General features: G+C 41.5%; 1 protein-coding gene and 1 non-coding gene across 7 annotated transcripts in view; one reads left to right on the forward strand and one right to left on the reverse strand.

The window, feature by feature from the left end:
* The window catches only part of EDAR (ectodysplasin A receptor), a 120,919-nt gene that overhangs the window by 5,679 nt on the left and 95,106 nt on the right, over positions 1 to 20,134 (reverse strand). For 5 of the 6 annotated variants that reach the window (XM_072621831.1, XM_072621833.1, XM_072621832.1 and 2 more), the window contains 6 exons: positions 8,500 to 8,586; positions 6,210 to 6,338; positions 6,030 to 6,101; positions 5,664 to 5,736; positions 1,381 to 1,540; positions 837 to 897 (listed from right to left, as the gene is read on the reverse strand). In XM_072621831.1, the coding sequence (XP_072477932.1) occupies positions 837 to 897; positions 1,381 to 1,540; positions 5,664 to 5,736; positions 6,030 to 6,101; positions 6,210 to 6,338; positions 8,500 to 8,586 (582 nt within the window). The remainder of the gene's footprint in view (positions 1 to 836; positions 898 to 1,380; positions 1,541 to 5,663; positions 5,737 to 6,029; positions 6,102 to 6,209; positions 6,339 to 8,499; positions 8,587 to 20,134) is intronic. The other variant, XM_072621834.1, reaches the window with a different exon arrangement.
* On the forward strand, positions 11,663 to 11,766 carry LOC140512908 (U6 spliceosomal RNA). Its single transcript, XR_011969968.1, has one exon. It is a non-coding gene; the product is annotated as a U6 spliceosomal RNA (small nuclear RNA).

Genomic DNA, 20,134 nt, shown 5'->3' on the forward strand with positions numbered 1-20,134 from the left:
GATCTCAGATGCCATCTAACCCAAGTCCCTCATTTTGCCAGAGATATGAAGTATTTGTCCTTTGTCACACAGGTAGTAAATGGCAGGTGTGGGATTCCAACCCATGTCCTCTGACTCCAAGCCTAGTTCATTCCATAATGCACCATGTAACCCTTTACCTGGTGGTGACAGAGAATGCTGCTGGGCCCACTTGGATATTAGCTGGAAGGAGAAGTGTTTTGTTTCATGGTTTCAAGAATGCGCCACAAAGATCTCGTCAGGAGAGGCCAAGTGTTTGCTTGTCCATGCTGAGGAGGTGGTGGGAGGACGGTTGGTTGGAGAGGACCTCTCTACTATACCATAGATTGGCTTGGCCAAATTCAGTCCCTTACCTCCCGAGGCTGGTTGAGTTAGCTAATCCAGTACATCTGATACATTTGTATGGGCATTTTGCTCAGTTTGCTTCCAAAGAACACTGGAAGGCCTGAGCCAACTCTCTCATTACTGATATGAGGTTAAAAGGACCTAGGATGTACCTAGAAGTGATCACCTAGTTGGGGTTGACTTGACTTGTAACACAGGGAGCTCTTGAGCAGAAAGTTCCTTTTATCCAGGCAGAGTAACAACTGAAAACATTAGAGCATTTCCTGAAGCACTGAAAGCTGAAGAAATTTGTCAGATGTAGGATTGGAGCTCTCATCTTACTGACTGTGGCTACAGTTACCTACTTTACTTACATCTCTAATTAGTCGGATGTGTATATCATGTGAGTGAGGACTGATATTCAATTTAGTTTAATGCAAGCATTTATTCAGTGCCTACTATTTGCCAGCTACCATGCCAGGCCTATTGCTTACCTTCTGCTACCCCACATACGTTGGCATACACATCAAGGATCTTCTTTCTTCTACTCTGAATCTTTAAACAAAAACAGAAATAGAAAAAAACACATGATTTCACATTGATGGGGAAACAGTGGTCTAAACAGTGGCTGCTAAAGACCCCTCCCAGCAATCCCCTTGACCAGTCCCAGCTTTGTTCTTCCAAAGTGGAGCTGAGTATGAGATATTTGTGTGTAGTAAATTTGGGAGCCATGAAAAGCCTCCAACAAAAGTCTAGTCCACTTCCCACTTAAAAAACTTTATTTCCTGCAAAGGGGTCCATTGATAGCTCTATCATGAAGACAATGCAGTACAGTGGAATTAGTTTTCAGCGTGCTCAACATCCATGACTTCAAGGAGGAATACTGTGGTACCAGAAGACATTGCTGAAAGGAACTTTCTTGTGAATAAATTCCCATCAATCAGGTGACTCTCCATTGTAGATGCATGGCATTATTTTAGCGTAGTCATAAATTGTGGATATTGGTAAAAGAATGATGTGTGCATGTCAGAAACTTACCCCAGTTGATTTGTTGTTTGTGGAAGATTTATCCCTTGTCAGATGGACTAATGATAACAAGCATAGTTCTGGGGATCCTTGCTTGTCAACTGCGGCTTCTTCATCACTGTCCATACTCCGACTCAGGAGCTGTTCATTCTCTGAAGAGGCATCATTTTCACTGGGGAAAGACCAAGGGAATGTTAATGTCATCTTTCAAAGTGTAACCCAATGCAAACTAAAACATGTCTGCAAATGGACCAAGAGAGGGTCCATTAAAGAGAGTTCCTTTCACCAATGGATGTGAATTGGTTGGAATTTGTGCGTCATTTAAGTGAGGATTGATACTCAATTTAATTTAATTCAATAGGCATTTACTAAGGACTCTTATGTGCCAGGCACCCTTCTAGGAGGTGGGGATACAAAGACAGAAACAAGAAAAGTAAGCCTTGACCTCAGTGAGCTTACTTTCTAGAGGTAACATGTAAACAGATAAATAGAATAATGACAGCTAAACATTTCTATGGCATTTATTATTTTCCAGGCATTGTGCTAAGCACAATGGACCAATTATTATCTCATTTGATCCATTCAACAATCCCAAGTAGTAGGTGTCATTATTATCCCCATTTTATTTTATTTTTGTTATTAAATTAACTTATTTGTTTTCAGTTTTCAACAATCACTTCCATAGTTCTTAAATTTTCTCCCCCTCCTTCTTCTCTCCCTTCCAGCATGCAATCTTATATGGGTTCTACACCTACATTCTTATTAAACACATTTTCACATTAGTCATGTTGCATAGAAGAATTAAAATGAATGGGAGAAACCATGAGAAAAACCAAACCAAAATATAACACATTTACAGATAAGGAAACTGAGGCAAACCGAGGTTAAGTGACTTGCCCAGAGTCATACAGTGTCTGAAGCAGAATTAGAACTCAGGTCTTCCTAACTCCAGGCCCAGTGCTCTAACTACTGCATCAGAAGGAGGAAGAAAGCATTAATGTGACTTTTCCAAGGTCATGATTATACTAAATGGCATAGTCCAGATTTGAACATCTGACTAAAATCTGATCATCTTTCCATTGTGCCAGAAATCCTGAGAGGCAAGAATGATGGGTCAGGTCTAATAAAATGACTTTTAATATGAATAAAGGTGGTCTTACATTTGGGTTAAAAATAATAAACTATACATGAAGGTGACAGAAGGATGCAAAAGCTCTTACTACAGAGCAGTTAATGTGATAACAAACAGGTTTTGTTGTTGTTTCAATGAACTTACAAGGTCAATAAGAATCAACAAGGTAAGAAAGGGACCCAAAAGTCAATGCAATCTTTGGCTGAATTAAGAGAGGTGAGAGTCACACTGTATTCTGAGTCAGACGACATTTGGAATATTATATGTCAGTCAATAAGAATTTATTATTCCAGATACTGTCTTAAGGATATAAGAAAGGCAAAAAAGGCCCCGTCCTTGTCCTACAGGAGCATATATCCTAATGGAGGAAGCAACCCATAAACAATTAGATAGATACAAGGTATATTAGAAGACAGGGTAATAATAGAGGGAAAGGCATAAGCACATCGGAGGTGAGGTGGACCAGGAAAGCTCTCCTGCAGGTAGGTTTTGAACTGAGTCTTCAAGGAAGCCAGGGAAGCTAAGAGGAAAAGGAAATGGTATGCTGGTAAATGTTTAACAATCAGCTCCCCAGTAAAAAAAGAAGTAGGTACAAATGATTCTGCATTACAAACTTGTTGTCCATCACTTTCTTAAGTCTAGATAGTAGACAAAAAATTAAATGAAGCTCTGATCTGTAGTATTTGCTGACCTCTGAGGGATAAATTTAACAACTGGGTCTCACAAGCTGGGAAGAGAAGGCTCTAGCATGCCCCTGGGCAGAGGTGAAGGTCAGAGTACTCCAGTTCTTTCCCTTGGCAAAGTGCAGAGGAGGGAGAAGGGGACCCAGGAGTCATATTCTACAAAATGCAAGTAAAAGCTGGATGGTAGAGTGGGTGGAGGGGGAGATGTAAGATGGTAAGAAGAGGTCAGGTTATAAAGAGCCGTAGATGCCAAATGAAGGACTTTGTATTTAATACTAGAGGTACGGAAAAAGCCCCTGGAGCTCAATGAGCAAGAGGGGTGAGGATGGGAGAAGGGAGGATGCTTTAAAAAAATGATCTTAGCCACTTAGCAGGATTCTGGATGCCACTTTTTAGTTAAGGACACTAACCACTGGAGCCAGTCCAGGAGAAGGCATCTCACATGGTGAGAGAACTGGAAACTTCAGCTAAAGAAACCTGTCAGGCTTAATCAAAAGAAAAGAAAATTTGGGTGGACAGGGTAACTATCTTCAAATATTTGAAGAATTGTTACAAGAAGAGGAGTTAAATTTGTTCTGTTTTACCCCATGTGGAAGAATTAAAATAAATAAAAAATAGGTAGAGTTTACAGAAAGGAAGATTGAGTCTATCATTAGAAAAGCTTGTCAGATATGCCTATTTTTTTTTTATAAGCATCACCTCTATGTATCCAGTCCAAGGAATCCTTTCCATAGGGAACTGAGGGATAGATCAAATCTCCCACGAGGAAAGATTTGTCTTCCAGACCCACAAACCTCCCTGCTGGACTCCAAAGGAGCTCTCTGAGGAGCGTTTCTAACCCCTAAGCACGCGTGCCCTGGGGCTTTAAGCTAGTTAAAGAGTCAATGTTCAGAAAAGGCTTCTCCACAGCTCATTAAAATCATTCAAAATATATAAAAACAATATTCTTTCATAAGGATTCTGTTCCTCTTTTGTGGTTTGGCTGAAGTCTTAAGAAAAGGATTATATTTGTGGGTAACTGGGTTAGAGTAATAAAGCCCACACTCAAGAACAGCCCTGGAGGCACAGCGCTAAAAATGAAATAGAAGCAGTGGATGATGTGCCCACTCTCTGATTTTATTTCAAAAGCTCAGAGGCTCATCCATTGCCTGCCCATGACAGAAGGTGAAAGAAGGGAATGGGCAAGTGGGTCCCGTGGCCCTTACTCGGATCCATTACCTAAGGATTTCAGAGAAGGCAGCAAAAGATGGAACCAGCGTGGGTATGGCTTTCACAGTCCCATTTTCAAGGTTCTACTTTTCCTAGAACATATTCTTTTAAAGATTTTCCCAGCACATTCATGTCCCATTTGTGTTCCTTAATGGCAGGAACTATTTATTTATTTATTTCTCCTTCTCTTCTCTCCTCTCCTCTTCTCCTCTCCTCTCCTCTCCTCCTCTCCTCTCCTCTCTTCCTCTCTCCTCTCCTCTCCTCCTTTTCCTCCTCATCTCCCCTCTCTTCTCCTTTCCTATTTCTCTCAGATAGTACCTTATTTTCTAACTCTCTAATAAACTCTAAGGCCTGTCATCTTGTTCATTATAGCTACCCATGTTGGTGTTTCATCCCTCATTGAACTGTAAGCTTTTTCAGGGCAGGGGCCATGGGTAAATCTTGTGTCTCCCTTGACACCATGCACAGTGCTCTACATACTTAATAAATGCTTAATAAATCTTTGTTATATGTCAGTGAGGGGTATGTCGTAACACTTCAGATCATACAGTATTATTAAGATTTCTTTACCCAAAGGTCAGAGAATTGCTTTATTATGTCAGATAAAAATGTGTCCAGTTACTTCATTCTCAGACTGTTGAGCCAACCTTTCCCCATTACAGACAACAAAGGTGTCTTTCTTCTAAACCCTCCTCATGGCCACATAGAAATTGCCTACATGGGATTAGAAGATGTAGACTGATTAGGGAAAAGGACTTCTGACCTTCCTAATCCTGCGTCCTATGTCCTCCTTCATGCCTTAGATTAACTTTAGCTTTTATGTAGGCCTGGGGTGATTTGGCTACCCCAAAACAAGCAAGCAGAAATTAGTTTCCATTGCCCTAAACCAGCCTCGGATAACAAACAGCTAGTAGCCTAAGGAGGTAAGAATCTAAAGAAGTGAGGCCAGACTTTGATGACTTAATCCATAGTAATCCAGTCAATGTAAACTCTACCAGCAACTCTCACGGCCCACGCTTAAATGTGTCCTTAAAAGTGCCCAGCCCCAGTAACCTGCAGAGCCTTGTCATCCTTAGTATGCTCTGCATCCCTGAGCCCCTCAGCAGAAGCCTAGAGCACTGAACCCTATAGACTGATTGGTGTGGTTAACTCTGGAGCTCCCTAGGTGGCTGGCTTCCTCCAATGTCTCTCATGTTCCCTGCCAGGAGCTGCTGTTAAGCCCTGCTCCTTAATATCACTTGTAGCATCCCTGCCACCCGATCTGACCTTACCTCTTGGCAGTCTTTGCTGGTGTTGCTGTCAGCTTCTCAAACTCATCCTTCTCGGCAAAAATCACGACGTTTTCTGCAGGTGAATAAGAGGATTTATGGAGAGATGAGTTGAAAGTGATGCTGGGGCTCTGCCTCTTTGGCAGTCTGTGTGTGCCAGGTAAATCCCCCTATTCTTCTAATTACTCCCCGAGGATTAAGTCAAATTTGGGTGCTCCAGATACCACTTCCCCTAGTCTCTTTTCTAAATGGTACAAGGGCTTAAGCAATTAGGAGGGAAGGCTGTTCAGAGGTGGCTGATAAAAGGGAAATGTAATCCCTCCTGGTCTCCAGGGGAAAGCTAAAAAGTGTAAAACAGTTTGTTCAAACCTTGAACTTCTTTTTTGTCTTCTTTGCTGACTTGAGCCTCCACAGTTTTCACTGAGTGGCTGGTGCAGCAGGCTGGAACATGAATGAGAAGTTCTTTAGTGGTCATACTTAGGGGCTGCATTGAGTAAACAGGTGTAACTTTTTCTGGAGATGTCATGAGTTGGGGGTGGGGCATGCTACCTTGGGCGGAAGGCTTTGTCTTCATGATGTAAAACATGATGATAAGGACAATGGCAATGGCCATGATGAAGATGGTGGACATGGCGATGATTAGGGCAGTGGCCAGATGCCCTTGTCCTGAGAGATCTGCTGACGTCAGAGAAATAAAGGAGACAATAAATATCATTGGGTAGCTAGAAAGAAATGGAATTATTGACTTGGTGGACCTGGAAAGCCAGGACCAAAATTGTGTTGATCTCAATTTTTATTCATAGGAATTTATGAAATTGATTTGCTCCTGAGATCGGTGTTGACCATGACATCATGTATTACTGTTAGATTATCTTTCCCCAGTTGAGTGCTTCCTTTATAGACTTTAACAGGAGACACATGATTCAGATCAGTCCTATTTTCCTGGCCCCTTCTCTTGGCTCAATTGCTTTGGGGACCTGGGGTTGAGATGGGGTGGTGAGGACAGGAAGATAGACACAAGAAACAGCAAACTAACCAAAATTCAATCCAGGTTTCTGGACTTCTAGCAACATGTGCTCTAGTTCCGCTGAGACCTTGGGAATATTTCCTCAGCTCTGCAAAGTGAGGATAGAAATACTATCTTCACTACCATGAGGACTCAGATTTCCTGGGGAGCTCTTTGAGATGAAGGGGTGAAAGGAACATCACTGGATAATCTAAGACCTGTGTCTCTGTATTGGGTTGGCCACCTTTGCTTAGCCTGAATGGAACATTGTACACAATGACAGCAACAGGGCAAAGGTCACCTCACAGATTCACATAGGGCTTTACTGTATTTCTATGGCAATTCTGCCTCTCAGGGTGTCACCCCCACCTTACCTTGGGAAGTTCTGGGACCATTGTATTGATGAATTCTTTCCTTTATTGGGGGTACACATTAATTACAAAACTCATTTTTAATTCTGTGAAGAAAATCTTGGCAGAAACTCTCATAAGCCAGGATGCGACTCACTCCCCACACCAAGAGGCAAGTTCACCCAAGTGGACACACTGAAAACACATGTTATTCTTGCTGATGGAAGAGTTCCAAACTTGTGTCCAAGAACTGGGTACCCCCTCTGGACACCAAGCTTAGAGTTTTTCCTTTGGATTAATGCACCACAGGGAGCAGTTCTGCCGATGAGAAGACTTGCATGCAGGGTAATTGGTCTCAGTATGTGAGTTTAAGAGCATGTGTAACAGTTTTGGTTGCCAGGTATGGATGATATAATCTTTTTAATATTCTCAGCATTACTTCCCCTGAGTCCTGATGAAAATGAGATTCATATATCTCCACAAGGTTTCCTGGCTTAATCCTCTACAATAGTCCATGGGTGGGTCAGGTTTTAAAGGCTGAGAAGGGGGTTGTCTAGTGAAAGATACTAAACTACTCAGTTATTATGTTTTTAAAATGTTGAAATAATGGAATGTGGCAAGGCCAAGTTCAGCAGCAGGCAGGACATAGCACCAGGGTCTTGCTTGAAAGACATGTTAGGCTTTGGGGTACCTGAGAATCTGCCCCTTCTCAACCATTTGAAACCCAAAGGATTAGGGATAGTAGTTGTGTTTATTTGATTGAATATTCAAGGGCTAAGGTGAAGCAATTCGCATGAAGGCATGCTAGAGTGTAAAGACAGAAGTTAAGGCAGAAATTTTCTTCTGTCCTTCCATATTGAATTAGAAGTCAGAGTGCTGAGCTAGGAGTCATGAAGACCTGAGTTCAAATCTCACCTCGGGCATTACCATAGGCAAGTTATTCAACTTTTCTAGATCTTAGTTTCGTCATCTGTAGAATATGGAGCATAATATTTAAAGTACTTACTATAAGATAAAGTATGTAAGCATGCATTTTGCAAACCTTAAAGCCCTGTGCATATATCAACTGTTCCTCCTTAGATCTTTGCTCATTAACTCAAGACTCTCCTATCACTTTCATATTGCAACCACACATTTCAAAGATGAAGAGGAAGATGGGGAGGGAAAGGGTTTCCTGTTAATCAATATCTTTAGGAAACTGTTAAGACCCTGAAAAAACGTGAGCTTCTTGACAACATGGGCTAATGGCCACAGGACACACACAGAGTGATCAATCCTGTGCGATGCTGGGATAATTATTAACTTCCAGCAACCCAGCCCAGCTTAGCGGCTTAACTCGTTAGAAAAGTGATTTGAGGTGGGGAAAACTCTTCAGGAGCATTACTAATAATTATTTCCTCCTTCCTCTTAACTTTCATCCAACCTACCTGAGATTTCTGAGGATGTTAAATCCAGAATATCAGTACCTGTGCACTTTCCTTACCTTTATGGGCATGCTGGAAAGGAGAGCTGGTGCTGGTGCCAGAGGTACCTGGGAGACTGGCGGAAACTCCAGAGGTGGCTCCCACACCTGCAAGGGGAACAAAGTTGGCATAAATTCCTCTGAGGTTCCCTTGGTAATGATCCCACTCTTGATTAGTAAAGGAGATACTGCAATGCAGGGATGAGGGCAGGAGAACCTCAGGTTTTTAAAGTGTCATCTGCTGCTGAGGAGATTTCACCACTCTGGATACTTCTTTTTTTCAAATTAATCAACCAACCAACCAACTAACCAACCAACCAACCAACCAACCAACCAACCAACCAACCAACCAACCAAATAAATGAACATACAAAAATGAACAGCTAACCTCCCCCCCAAACTGAATCCCAGCCTTTGGGGGCAGGGCTTTCACAAACTCCAGAAAGGGACTTTTCCTGTGAATGGGGATAATGTATTGTAAAACCTGTAAACAATTGTTATACTGGGGAGCTAACAGAAGACTTTGGCCCGGTTTCCACGTAGTGAGAAGCGACTAATTCTTTCAGTTGCTTACAGCTAAAATGTATTTTGCAGTTCTACAGAAAAATGATTTATGGAACACCCCTGTAATGGGAGTGAAGTGGATTGTGGTAAGGAAAGGAATGGAAGCTGATACTGTAGTAAGATGGAGCACTGGGAATTTTCTTCTTTGAAAAAAATTAGTAAGTACATTTTTACCAAGTAGAGGCAAGGACCGGACAAGCAATGGTGGGTTGGGGTTTGTTTTTGGTTGTTATTCTTTGCTTGTTATGATCAATAAAAACACTTGTGTCTGTAAATTTCTTTCTTCCTCTTTCCCCTTTTGTCTTCCTAGCTCTACATGAATTCAGTCAGTGTTGACTGTGCCATGGACAAGCAGGTTACAAATCGAGGGTAAAACCACCACATTCACTGATAAATGACATTATCACAGAATTTGAGATTTGGAAGGGACTTCAGTCCAACCTGTGCAGGAATTGAATCTCCATTGTAACATACCCAACAAGTAAGGGGCTTCTGCTTGAAAAGTTCCAGGGAGGGGAAACCCATCACCTCTCAAGGAAGCCTATTTCACTTTTATCCAGTTCTAAATTGTTGGGACATTTTTCTTGACCTCAAGTCCAAATTGATGTCTTTGCTCCTGGGTCAGGAATGAGAGCCCTCTGGGGCCAAACAGATCAAGTACAACCCCTCTTCCACATGCTGGTTCTTTAGATAATAAGACATCTATCATGACCTCTCTGAGTCTTTTCCTTTCAAGGCAATTCATTTTCTTCAATCAGTTCTCATATTATAATTTCTTTCTTTTTCTCTGTTCCTCAATATATTATGTACCTATCTACATGTAAATCTAGAAAATAATTCTACCTCCATATCTGTATCTATGTTGGAGCAGTGGCTGAGCTTGGAATCAGGAAGTAGTAAGTTCAAATTTGACCTCAGGTACTTATTGCCTATCTAACTCTGGGCAAGTCGCTTAACCTTAGTTTGCCTCAATTTTCTCAACTATAAAGTGAGCACTATAATAGCACGTATCTCCTGGGGTTGTTGTGAGAATGGAATGAGATATTTATAAAGTGCTTAGCACAGTGTTTGGCATATAGAAAGTGCTTAATAAATGCTTATTTCCTCCCTCTCTCCCTCTGTTCTCTTCTTTCCTTCCTTCCTCTTGTCCTTACGTCCCTCCCTTTTTTCCTTTTCTCCCTTCCTCCCTTCCTCCCTTCCTTCCTTCCTTCCTTCCTTCCTTCCTTCCTTCCTTCCTTCCTTCCTTCCTGCCTGCCTGCCTGCCTTCCTTCCTGCCTCCCTCCCTCCTTCCTTCCTTCTACCTTCCTTCCTTCCTTCTTCCCTCCCTCCCTCCTTCCTCCTTCCTTCCTTCCTTCCTTCCTTCCTTCCTTCCTTCCTTCCTTCCTTCCTTCCTTCCTTCCTTCCTGCCTCCCTCCCTCCTTCCTTCCTTCTACCTTCCTTCCTTCCTTCTTCCCTCTCTCCCTCCCTCCTTCCTCCTTCCTTCCTTCCTTCCTTCCTTCCTTCCTTCCTTCCTTCCTTCCTTCCTTCCTTCCTTCCTTCCTTCCTTCCTTCCTTCCTTCCTTCCCTCCTTCCTTCCTTCCTTCTTTTTCCTCTCTAACCCAGTTTAGGAAAGATAGTTCTACTAAGATCAGCCATCTTCTGATACTGAGCACAGTGCCTGGAACATAGTAGGCACTTAATAAGTGTTTATTGATTGACTGTCCCTTGCAGCAAACATTTCCCAAAGAAACAAGATTCTGGAATGGGGAAGCTTCTTTTAATACCGACTATTTAAGCATCTTAGCGAATGGGAACAGATCTAGTGAAGACTTCTCAGGAAAATGGAGTCTTCTCCCTGGAGTGGAGACCTTGGGCCCAGGTTTCCATTCCTCCAGAGCCAGGTGATTTCCATAAAAGGCTATGTATTTCATTAGGATCAATGATTGGATATGACTCAGTAACTCCTCAATACCTAATTTGCATATGCGCAGGCAGTCTGCAGTCCTCACACAGGTCCACCTGATTTGCATAAGTTCTCAATGCCCAATTTGCATGAGTCATCAATGCTTCGTTTGCGTATATTTTCAATGCCTAATGTGCATAGAATGACGTGTATTTTCGCGGGCTTTGTGACATCCAGGAGCAGGAAATTTGAACCGGGTTTCAAAAGGGATTGGTTAGATTTCATACCTAGAATGTAAGACCGTGCTTCTCAGCCTATGAGAATAATGGTCAGCTGTGGGCAGGGGATTTCTGAGTCAGGGTCTATATATATTGCCATTCTGCTTCTATAAGGCGCCTCCCTACTCCAGCTTTACTGGTGAAGGGACTGCCCACTTCTTGGGAGAACCGAATAAAAGAGATTTTCTGCTTTTACCTTGAGACGCCTCTGAGCAGTCAGTTTGAGTAAAGGTGGTTCGTGCTCCCCTCCACATTAGTGAAAATATAGAAATTCCCCTTTCCTAACCACCCTGGAATCATCATTTTAAAAGCAATATAGAAATCTTCATGGGGTCTAGTGAAGGAGATATAGAAACTTGTGGATAATTACTTTGGACCCAGGTTCCATCATCTTGTTTGTGCCATGGACCATTTTGGCAGGTGAAGTCTACGTACCGCTCAGAAAAATCTTTTTAAGACAGCGCTCGATTCACCAGCACATGTAGTGGGCATGGAACAATACAGAGAAGATGAACATAGTCCCTGTGCAAGGGCATGTAAATTCATGAAACATTCCATATTTTTAAAAAATGTTGCTAAATAATCGAAGGAAATGCTAAATTTTGGTTAATGGTTAATGAAAGCAAAGGTAAATTTTTTTCCCATTCAAATTCAAAGACCTCACCCTGAAATCTATTGTTGGAGCCTGTAGCGGTCCAGGGATTGCAGGCTAAGAGCTGCTATTTTGGACACTAATCATAGGAAACCACAGAGAAAAAAGTCTGCTCGGTTCCCTCGTCTAGTCGTCATGAAGGCAGGCATGCTTGGGGAGGTGATGTCAGGACATTTTGAATAATAACCACTTTTAGCACAAATACAAACTGTACAAAATGCTGCAAGAGGAGGAGGCAAGGAGCCGCAAGCTGGCTTATTTGGGCAGGTCCGTGTCACAACTGAAAAATGGCAAATGCTGTAATATTCTGCTGTTCTGCTAAGTACCATAAAATCTCTCAGGCCCCAGCCCATCACTCAGGTTAGACAGGAAATTAAACTGTCTGCTAGTATATGAAAAATGTCATACAGCCTGCTAAGAAGCAAAATATACATGCTCTTTAAATAACGAACCTTAATGTTATGAAACATTACATAGCATGAACCAGTGCTCTATCAAGGAGATGATATATGTACTTTGGAGCTAATAACTCTCCAACCAAAATGAGTTTCAAAGGACTTTCCCTCTAAATATGGGGATTTAAAAAAGAGTGAGAGAATCAAACTTGCTCAGAATGTCAAGGGAAGGGATATGTTTTCCTACTTCATCATCTATTAAATCCAAACCCACATTTGAATTTTATAGAACTCCCAAAAGGAGTAATTTATTAAAGCAGACCCCTTTCAAAATCAAATGAAAAAGACCTTTGGAAAGATTTATGTAGGCTTAATAAAGCCTCCAGGGCCTGTTCTTGAGTCCATAGATTCTTCATAGATTCCTGACTTTTGTCTCTTTACCCACACACTATCAGCTGAGGGATTTTCTTAAATGTTCCAGCTAGCCAACCTTCTCCTTGGAAACTTTGTTGGAGCAAGGGATCTATCATGGAGGCTCACCTAGCTCAGCTCTACCAATTTCTTTTGGAAGGATTCTTTCACCCTGACACTAATGGCCCTATTGTTAGCCCTTATTGTTTCTCAATTTCATTTTAACCTTTTCCCCCCTTTCCTTTCTTATTCTTGACTTTGAGCATTTTTCTTGGTTTTCCACCAGAAATGGGAATATGGAGGTTAAGAATCAAATAGGTTTCCTTCCCTCTCCCCTTTCCCCGAGTAATAGTTGGAATGTAGCATAAGATAATGCACCTGGTCCATCTGGTGGTAGTGGTAGATTTGGTGGATCTATCCATACTCCCTTGGCCATTTCCTGTTGTGCCCAAGGAAAGACATTTTCCAAATGTCTGGCTGAGTCCTTACTCATCCTGGCTGTGGTAAAAAGTGAAACTATCTATGGTAAAAAGATACTGGATCACAATAACAATTTGACCAAAGGTTGAGTGAAAAGGAAAATTGAAGCTGAAAGCTCAAATGAAGTTTGTAAATTTCATTTACTCATTTTTTCTTGTTCTCTATTTCCATAGAGTCATAGCTTTAGAACTGGTGAGAACCTTGGAGGCCACTTCATAGTGACCTGACCACATAGCAAGTAAGGGTTGGAGCCAAGATTCGACTCAGGAATTCCTAACTCCAAACCCTTCCCTCTTATCCATTTGTACCACCTATTTTTTTGGTGTTGAGGCTGCTACTTCTGTCTTTCTGGAAGGGGAGAAGGAAAGCTTTGTTTGATAGCCTCTTTTGGAGCGGAAAAAGGGGAAAGTGTTTGTCTGTTGCTTGCTACGTTTGACCTTATCCCTTCATTTGAGTCTTCTTAGGTGTCTCTTTGGAAGATAAGTGATTTTGTCACTAGCTGAGTTGTCAACTCCAAACATACACTGCACCCCCACCCCCCCAGGATGGGTCACAGATTTACTCTTTTGAGCGATAAAGACTCAGGGGACCTGAACTGTTATTTCAAGCATGCCAAGTCAACTTGAGTCAGGTCAACTAACATTTATTGTCTACTACGTGCAAGGCACTATGCTAAGTTCTAGTGATACAAAGAAAAGACAAAAAAAAGTCCCGGCTTTCAAAGAATTCATAGTCTATCTGGACAATTTACAAACAACTATGTACATATATAAAACATGTGTGTGTTATTATATACAGGATACACATGCAAAAATATACAAAAATATGTGTCATATATGTATTATGTAAATATAATATAAATATACATATATATGTGTGTATATCTATGGTGTACATATGTGTTAGTATACATATATATACACACACATATGGAGTAATCTCACAGGGAAGGCACTAAGATTGAGAAAAGCTCTCAAAAGAAAGGACTTCAGCTGGAACTTGAAGGAAGTCTGGGAAACCAGGAGGTACAGAAAAGGAGGGAAAACATTCAAGGCATGGGGGACAGTCAGTGAAAGTGCCCAAAGTTGGGAGTCACTGGACCACAGAGTACATGGAGGCAAGTGAATATGTCACTAAGAAGTTTTGTGATTTGTAGGAAAAAAAATGCTTTTTCAGCATGGTGTGATAGAAAATGCTTCAGACCAGGATTCAAGGAACCTGGGATATGGGGCGCATCATTTAACCTCAGCTTCCTTATCTGAAAAATGAGTGGCTATATGAACAGTGGGGTCCTTTTCACCTCTGCCTCAGTTTCTTCATTTGTAAAATTGAGATAATACATGCTTCTTCCTTCTTTACTGAGGTAAAAACTAAAATCCACACTATTAAGACCCACCCCCAACTCCCAACAAATGCTCTATTCTTCAGAGAGTCTAAATACAAAACAGTGATTGTGACTAATCAAACAAAATCTCACTTTCAGTTAAAAGTTCCTTCCATATGATATGCAGATTTGTTCATTATAAAACCGTTCAAAGGATCACAGGTTTAGATCTAAAAGGGACCTTGTGTGGTTGTTGTTCAGTCATGTCTGACTCTTTGTGACCTCATTTGGGATTTTCTTGGCAAAGCCACCAGAGTTGTTTGCCATTTCCTTCTCCAGCTCTTTTTAGAGATGAGGAAACGGAGGCAAACAGGGTTAAGTGACTAGCCCAGGTTCACACAGCTAGTAAATGAACTAAGGAAAATGAATCTTCCTGATTCCAAGCTGGGTACTCTATCCACTGTACCACCTAGCTGCCCCTGGAAGGGACCTTTGAGACCATCTAATTTAGCTACCTTACTTGCAGATAAGGAAGATGACACCTAGAAAGATCCAATGACTTGCCCAGTGTTACACAAGGTAATGAGTAACAGAGCCAGCATTTGAACCCAGGACCTCTGACTTCAACTCCAAAGCCAGTGAATATGCTCCACAGAGAACGAGTGTCATGCTTCACGCAGCATGTGTGTAGCATCAGGCCACATCCTATCAAAGTTTAATAGATACTGTGAAAGAAAAGAAAACAATACCAAGTACTAGCTGTAGTCGTGCTCAAACATCCTTGTCAAAGCAAACAAGACATTAAAAATTTATCCACTTATGTCTTGGCAAGATACAAGAGATCATAAGAAAGGACATCAGGCCCCTGGGCAGTATAGATAAGGGTCATCTCTCTCCATCCTGTCATTTCTTTCTGGCCAGATAAGGCTGAGATAGGCTGGGGAGAAAGACCTAAGAAGTCCAGGTCTGTGGTCTGGGAAGGGGACTCAGACCTTGGCCCACACAGTTGATCAAATTTATGAAATTTCTTAGCGTCCTCTGGCGAAGGTTGATTAAACAATTATGATGCCAAACAATTCTTGCAGGCTGCGACAAGTCAACAACAGTTTTTCTTAGCCTGAACCAAACAGGAATTGACTATATGAAGCTCTGTCCGCCCTTTGGATTAGGTGACAGGCTGGGGCTCGCCAGCTCCCCAGTTGGATCCACATTTTTCACCTCTTTCCCTTTTCTACAGTTGAACTCTGGCCTATGCTAATTGAATAATTCCTGCTCCTCTCTTTTGGCCTCAGTAGCGGCATCAGACACACTCCAATGGTTCATTTATCCCTAAGTTCTAATAAAGAAATGTTGCATTCTGGGAGGAAGACAGAAAGATAGGTGGGAGAGTGCAAATGGTCAGATTGTGGGAAGGAATGTAGCAGGAAAGAAAGTCTTTTACCTTTCACTGATTTATCTAAATGGTATTTCTAAACTTCTGACCTTGAATTAAATAAGCTACTCCTCACATTCTGACCATAGATATCTTTGCCTCCCTCCCATACAAGAGCCTTTCAGACTCCGTTTTCCATTCTTCCAACTTGAAAAGTGTTACAACATGAAGAAATCTTATAAAATCCCTTGGAATGGGATTAGATGCTCCCCAAAGCATTTTAACCAGCTTGATGTAGAAAAGAGGTGTTGAGAATGGCTTCCCGTCCAAAGAACTGAGTGGTTCCAAATCCTTGCCTCCTTCCATAGGCAGCTGAGAGAAGGGCTGAGAGCTATTTCCACATAAATGGCCTTTTTTTATGATAGCAGCCAGGAACAGAATTAGCTTCACAGTGGAAGAGGTCAGGGACAGAGAGTGAAGAGGCAGTTCTAAAGGAAAATATGTTACACTGGTTTCCTCAAATACTTGTGTATGTGGCTTAAAAATGAAAGAGCATGATGTTCTAAGGAAGAGACTGAAGGAATATTGGGAAAAAATCAAAAGAAAGGGATGGATTTTAGGCAATTTAGTATGCAGCAAAAATAAATGAACAGGTAGAAGCAATAGTTTGAAAAGAACTGAGACTTTGGAGTCTGAGGACTTGAATTCAAATCCCATCCATCCTATGCCTGCTCCTTTGTGAGACTTTGGACAAATTACTGGAACTTCTTGGGTTTCAGTTTCCTCATCTGTAAAATAAGGGACGGGATGAATTAGCCTTTGAGATCCTTTTCAGTGCTAGGGCTGTGATCCTATGAGTCATAGGTCAAGGTCACTTACTAGCTGTGTGTCTTTAGATAAATCACCTAACCTCCCTGTGCCTCTGATAACAATCACTGAATCTCCCTTGACCAGCGTTCTAGTAAATATATGAGGTAGGATTTGAACTGCTTTTCCCGACTTCAAGTCCAGTGCTCTATTTACTGTATCACATTGCCTTTGCACATAGCTAGCAACACCAGAGAGTGTTCAGGTTCTTTCAAAGAAGGACCTTATGATTGAGTCCGATTGAACTAGGAACAAAGTTAACAAATAGCTAATTTACCAAGGAGATGAATCATCCATGCCATGCATAGATGAGTGAACAGCAGAAAATTAATTTATTTTAATAATTCATTTATTTTAATATCAATATACTTTTCTGAGAGGACTTTAGGTTGGCAAAAATCAAAAGTTACCTAAGGGTGAGTTTTTTCATATTGTGCTTATTTACAAACTTGCTGTGGAAAATTCTTTAAATAAACTGTACTTCATTAGTTGCCATTGTGGACCTGCTCCCAACACCTTTTCTCTCCTTTGCTCCTTTTATAATTACAAAGGTTACGTTTGCTGGTGCCCTGTAAGTACCACTGGGTCTTCCCATCTGACTTGCAGTTGAAACTTCCTACATGTGTTTTCTCCCTCTTAGAAAACAAGAGTTCCTCAAGAGAAGGGACTGTTTTGTTTTTCCATTCGTATCTCCAACATTTTGCAGAAAGTAATCACTTAAAAATGTTTTTTTGTCCATTCATCCATCCATCCATCCATCCCTCATCTACCCATCCATCCATCATCCATCCATCCATCCATCCATCCCTCATCCATCCATCCATCCATCCATCCATCGTCCATCCATTCATCCATCCATCCATCCATTTTGAGGCATGGGCTATCCAGCGCATTGCATGTGTTTTATCCTCTTTGTTCTGTTTCTCTATTTTCAGTTGGCACAAATAGCCTATGGATTCTGATGACAGTCTATTTATCAAAAGCACCGTAAGGGGTATCATTAAAGAAATGTGTGGCTGGAAAAGGAGGTGATCTGATCATATGGGGAGAGCAAGAGATAGCAAACGGAGAGCCTGAATGGTTTACTGGTAGCCAAGAAATGATAAAATATCAGAGGAAGAATTCTAGAAAGTGCGGGAGGTCATTGAGGATCTGGAGAAGTTAGAGTTCTAGAGGTTAGAGTATCTGGAGGATCTATGAGAAGACAAGGCTAAGAATCTCATAGGGTGAGAAAGAATGATCAACACCATTGGAGTATCTGTACCTACAGCAGTGAGAACACAGAACCACTGAAGAATGAAGCCTGTTCTCTGCAATATTGATATTCTCTGGTTCCCTAAAGATACATAATGCACCTGCTTGTTTTCCAAAGCACATGAATCTTATCTAGGTTCAGAGTTGGGGCTAGGAGAGTGGAAAGAGGAGTCGGAACCTCCTGCTAAGAAAGACTTCAGAGAAACAGGCTCTATAGCTGAGGAGATATTTCCTCTCAGGGAGCATATTTGTGTCAAAGAAGCCCCAAAGAGGAGACTTGGAAGGTTCTAAAACACCAGAGAAGAGGGTAGTATGTCTAAAGGCATTTATTGCTAATTCCCTTCTATTTGAACCTGGAAAAGTACACAGATGCCTGATTATTTGTGGTAGTCTAACTCAGGGTGAGACCTTCTGGGAAAATATCTTCTTAGCTCTTAGCCCATGGGAATCCTCTAATGTTTGGGTCCTAGAGAAAGTATGGATAGCTCATGGTACAGAAGATGAGTTAGCTTTGTAGAATTAGGGAGTTCACCATAATTTTTCTTTCTCCTTTTGCCAGTTCTGTGACCTCAGACTGCCAGACATGCCCAAGCCCTGTTCCTACCTGGTCCTTTAATTTTTAGCGACAGCACAGTTTGCAGGATGAAGAGCTACTTGATGGGAGACTAGACATTTTAACAGAATGCAGTGACAGCCCAAAGGAAGAAAACAAAGACTTTGGCTTCTCTCAAACCAGGCCTTACATGATGTGTTTATGGGCTTTAGACAGTGTCCTCCTTGGCATATGGGAGCTATCCAGCTTGGACCCTCTCTCCACTTTTCCCCATTTGCTAGAATGGGATGTTGGTACTCCTGAACTCTGTGGACCATATGCCCTTGTAGCTCCTCCCTACCCCTGGAATGTCAGCATCTTTCACCTTTTTATAAGAAGGTGTTACAGTTTTTACATGTGTGCTAAGCCTATTATCAATGAGAATAATTGGGGAGAGTTTGTCAAAAAGTGCCAACTTCGAGCCTTGGATGTGGTTTTAGAGAGTGTGCCAATGAATGCACCTGCAGTACAAGGTGAATCCAAAAGAGTCAGTTTCTCTAGATCTTTTGTTATTTATATGTGAAAGTTTTGGGGGAGCAGGGGAAAAATTCCCCAAAGGAGAAAAGCACCTGCCCCTCCTGCTCCTCCTCCTCTTCCATAAAAGAAGAGTTTTTATTCTCTTTGGGGTTAAGAACACACTACAACATTCTAAAATATGCTTGATGTCCAAACCTCAATCTCAAATTTGGTTGAAATTCTGACATCTCTTAGAGTATATGTGAGATTGAAACAGGATTCAGGCAGAAGCCAGGGAATCCCTGCAGACTTCATTCTGACTTGTCAGTCTCAGGATGGATGGAGAACAGAGGTATGGTGGTCTGAGCTTGGGTTATACACACTGGAGAGAATAACAATTGTGGACATCAAATTCTTCACTATAGACTTCCTTACCTAGAGATTATAATTTAGCTATAAAAAACACATTCCAGGCTCTCAATTGGTCTATAAAGAATTAATCCAGCAGTGATTAAAAGGTACTCTGGTGGTTTGTGAGGTTTTTTCCAATACCAGTGGCCATATTAAGGAAGCTAGGTGGCACAGTGGAAAAGTGCTAGGCCTAATGTCACGAAGGCCTGAGTTCAAGTTTGACCTTAGACACCAACCAGATGTGTGATCCTGGACAAGTCACTTAATGTCTATTTGCTTCAGTTTCCTTAACTATAAAATTGGAATAATAACATTTACCTCATAGGGTTGTTTTGTGGACCAAATGAGACAATATTTGTAAAGTGTTTAATACAGTGCATGGGATATAGTAGGTGCTACATAAAGGCTTATTCCCTTCTTTTTTTCAGTTTATTTGCTCATATGATGGATCAATGTCCTTTCAATATGAAGAAGAAAATTAAACATTATGTTCGTCAAATTCTACTGGGCCACATAGCTGTTGCATCCTGTAGCTCACTCACTTCCTCTCTTTCCAGAGTATTTTGAATTAGGGATTTCATTAATTTGCTGGTCAGATGGGTAGTGCAGTGATAGAGAGCTGAGTTTAGAGTCAGGAAGACTCATCTTCCTGAGTTCAAATCTAGACTCAGACACTTACTAGCTGTGTCACCCTGGGCAAGTCACTTAACCCTGTTTG

This window comes from Notamacropus eugenii, chromosome 6 (assembly GCF_028372415.1).
Source record: "Notamacropus eugenii isolate mMacEug1 chromosome 6, mMacEug1.pri_v2, whole genome shotgun sequence".
In the NCBI taxonomy this organism is placed as follows: domain Eukaryota; kingdom Metazoa; phylum Chordata; class Mammalia; order Diprotodontia; family Macropodidae; genus Notamacropus; species Notamacropus eugenii.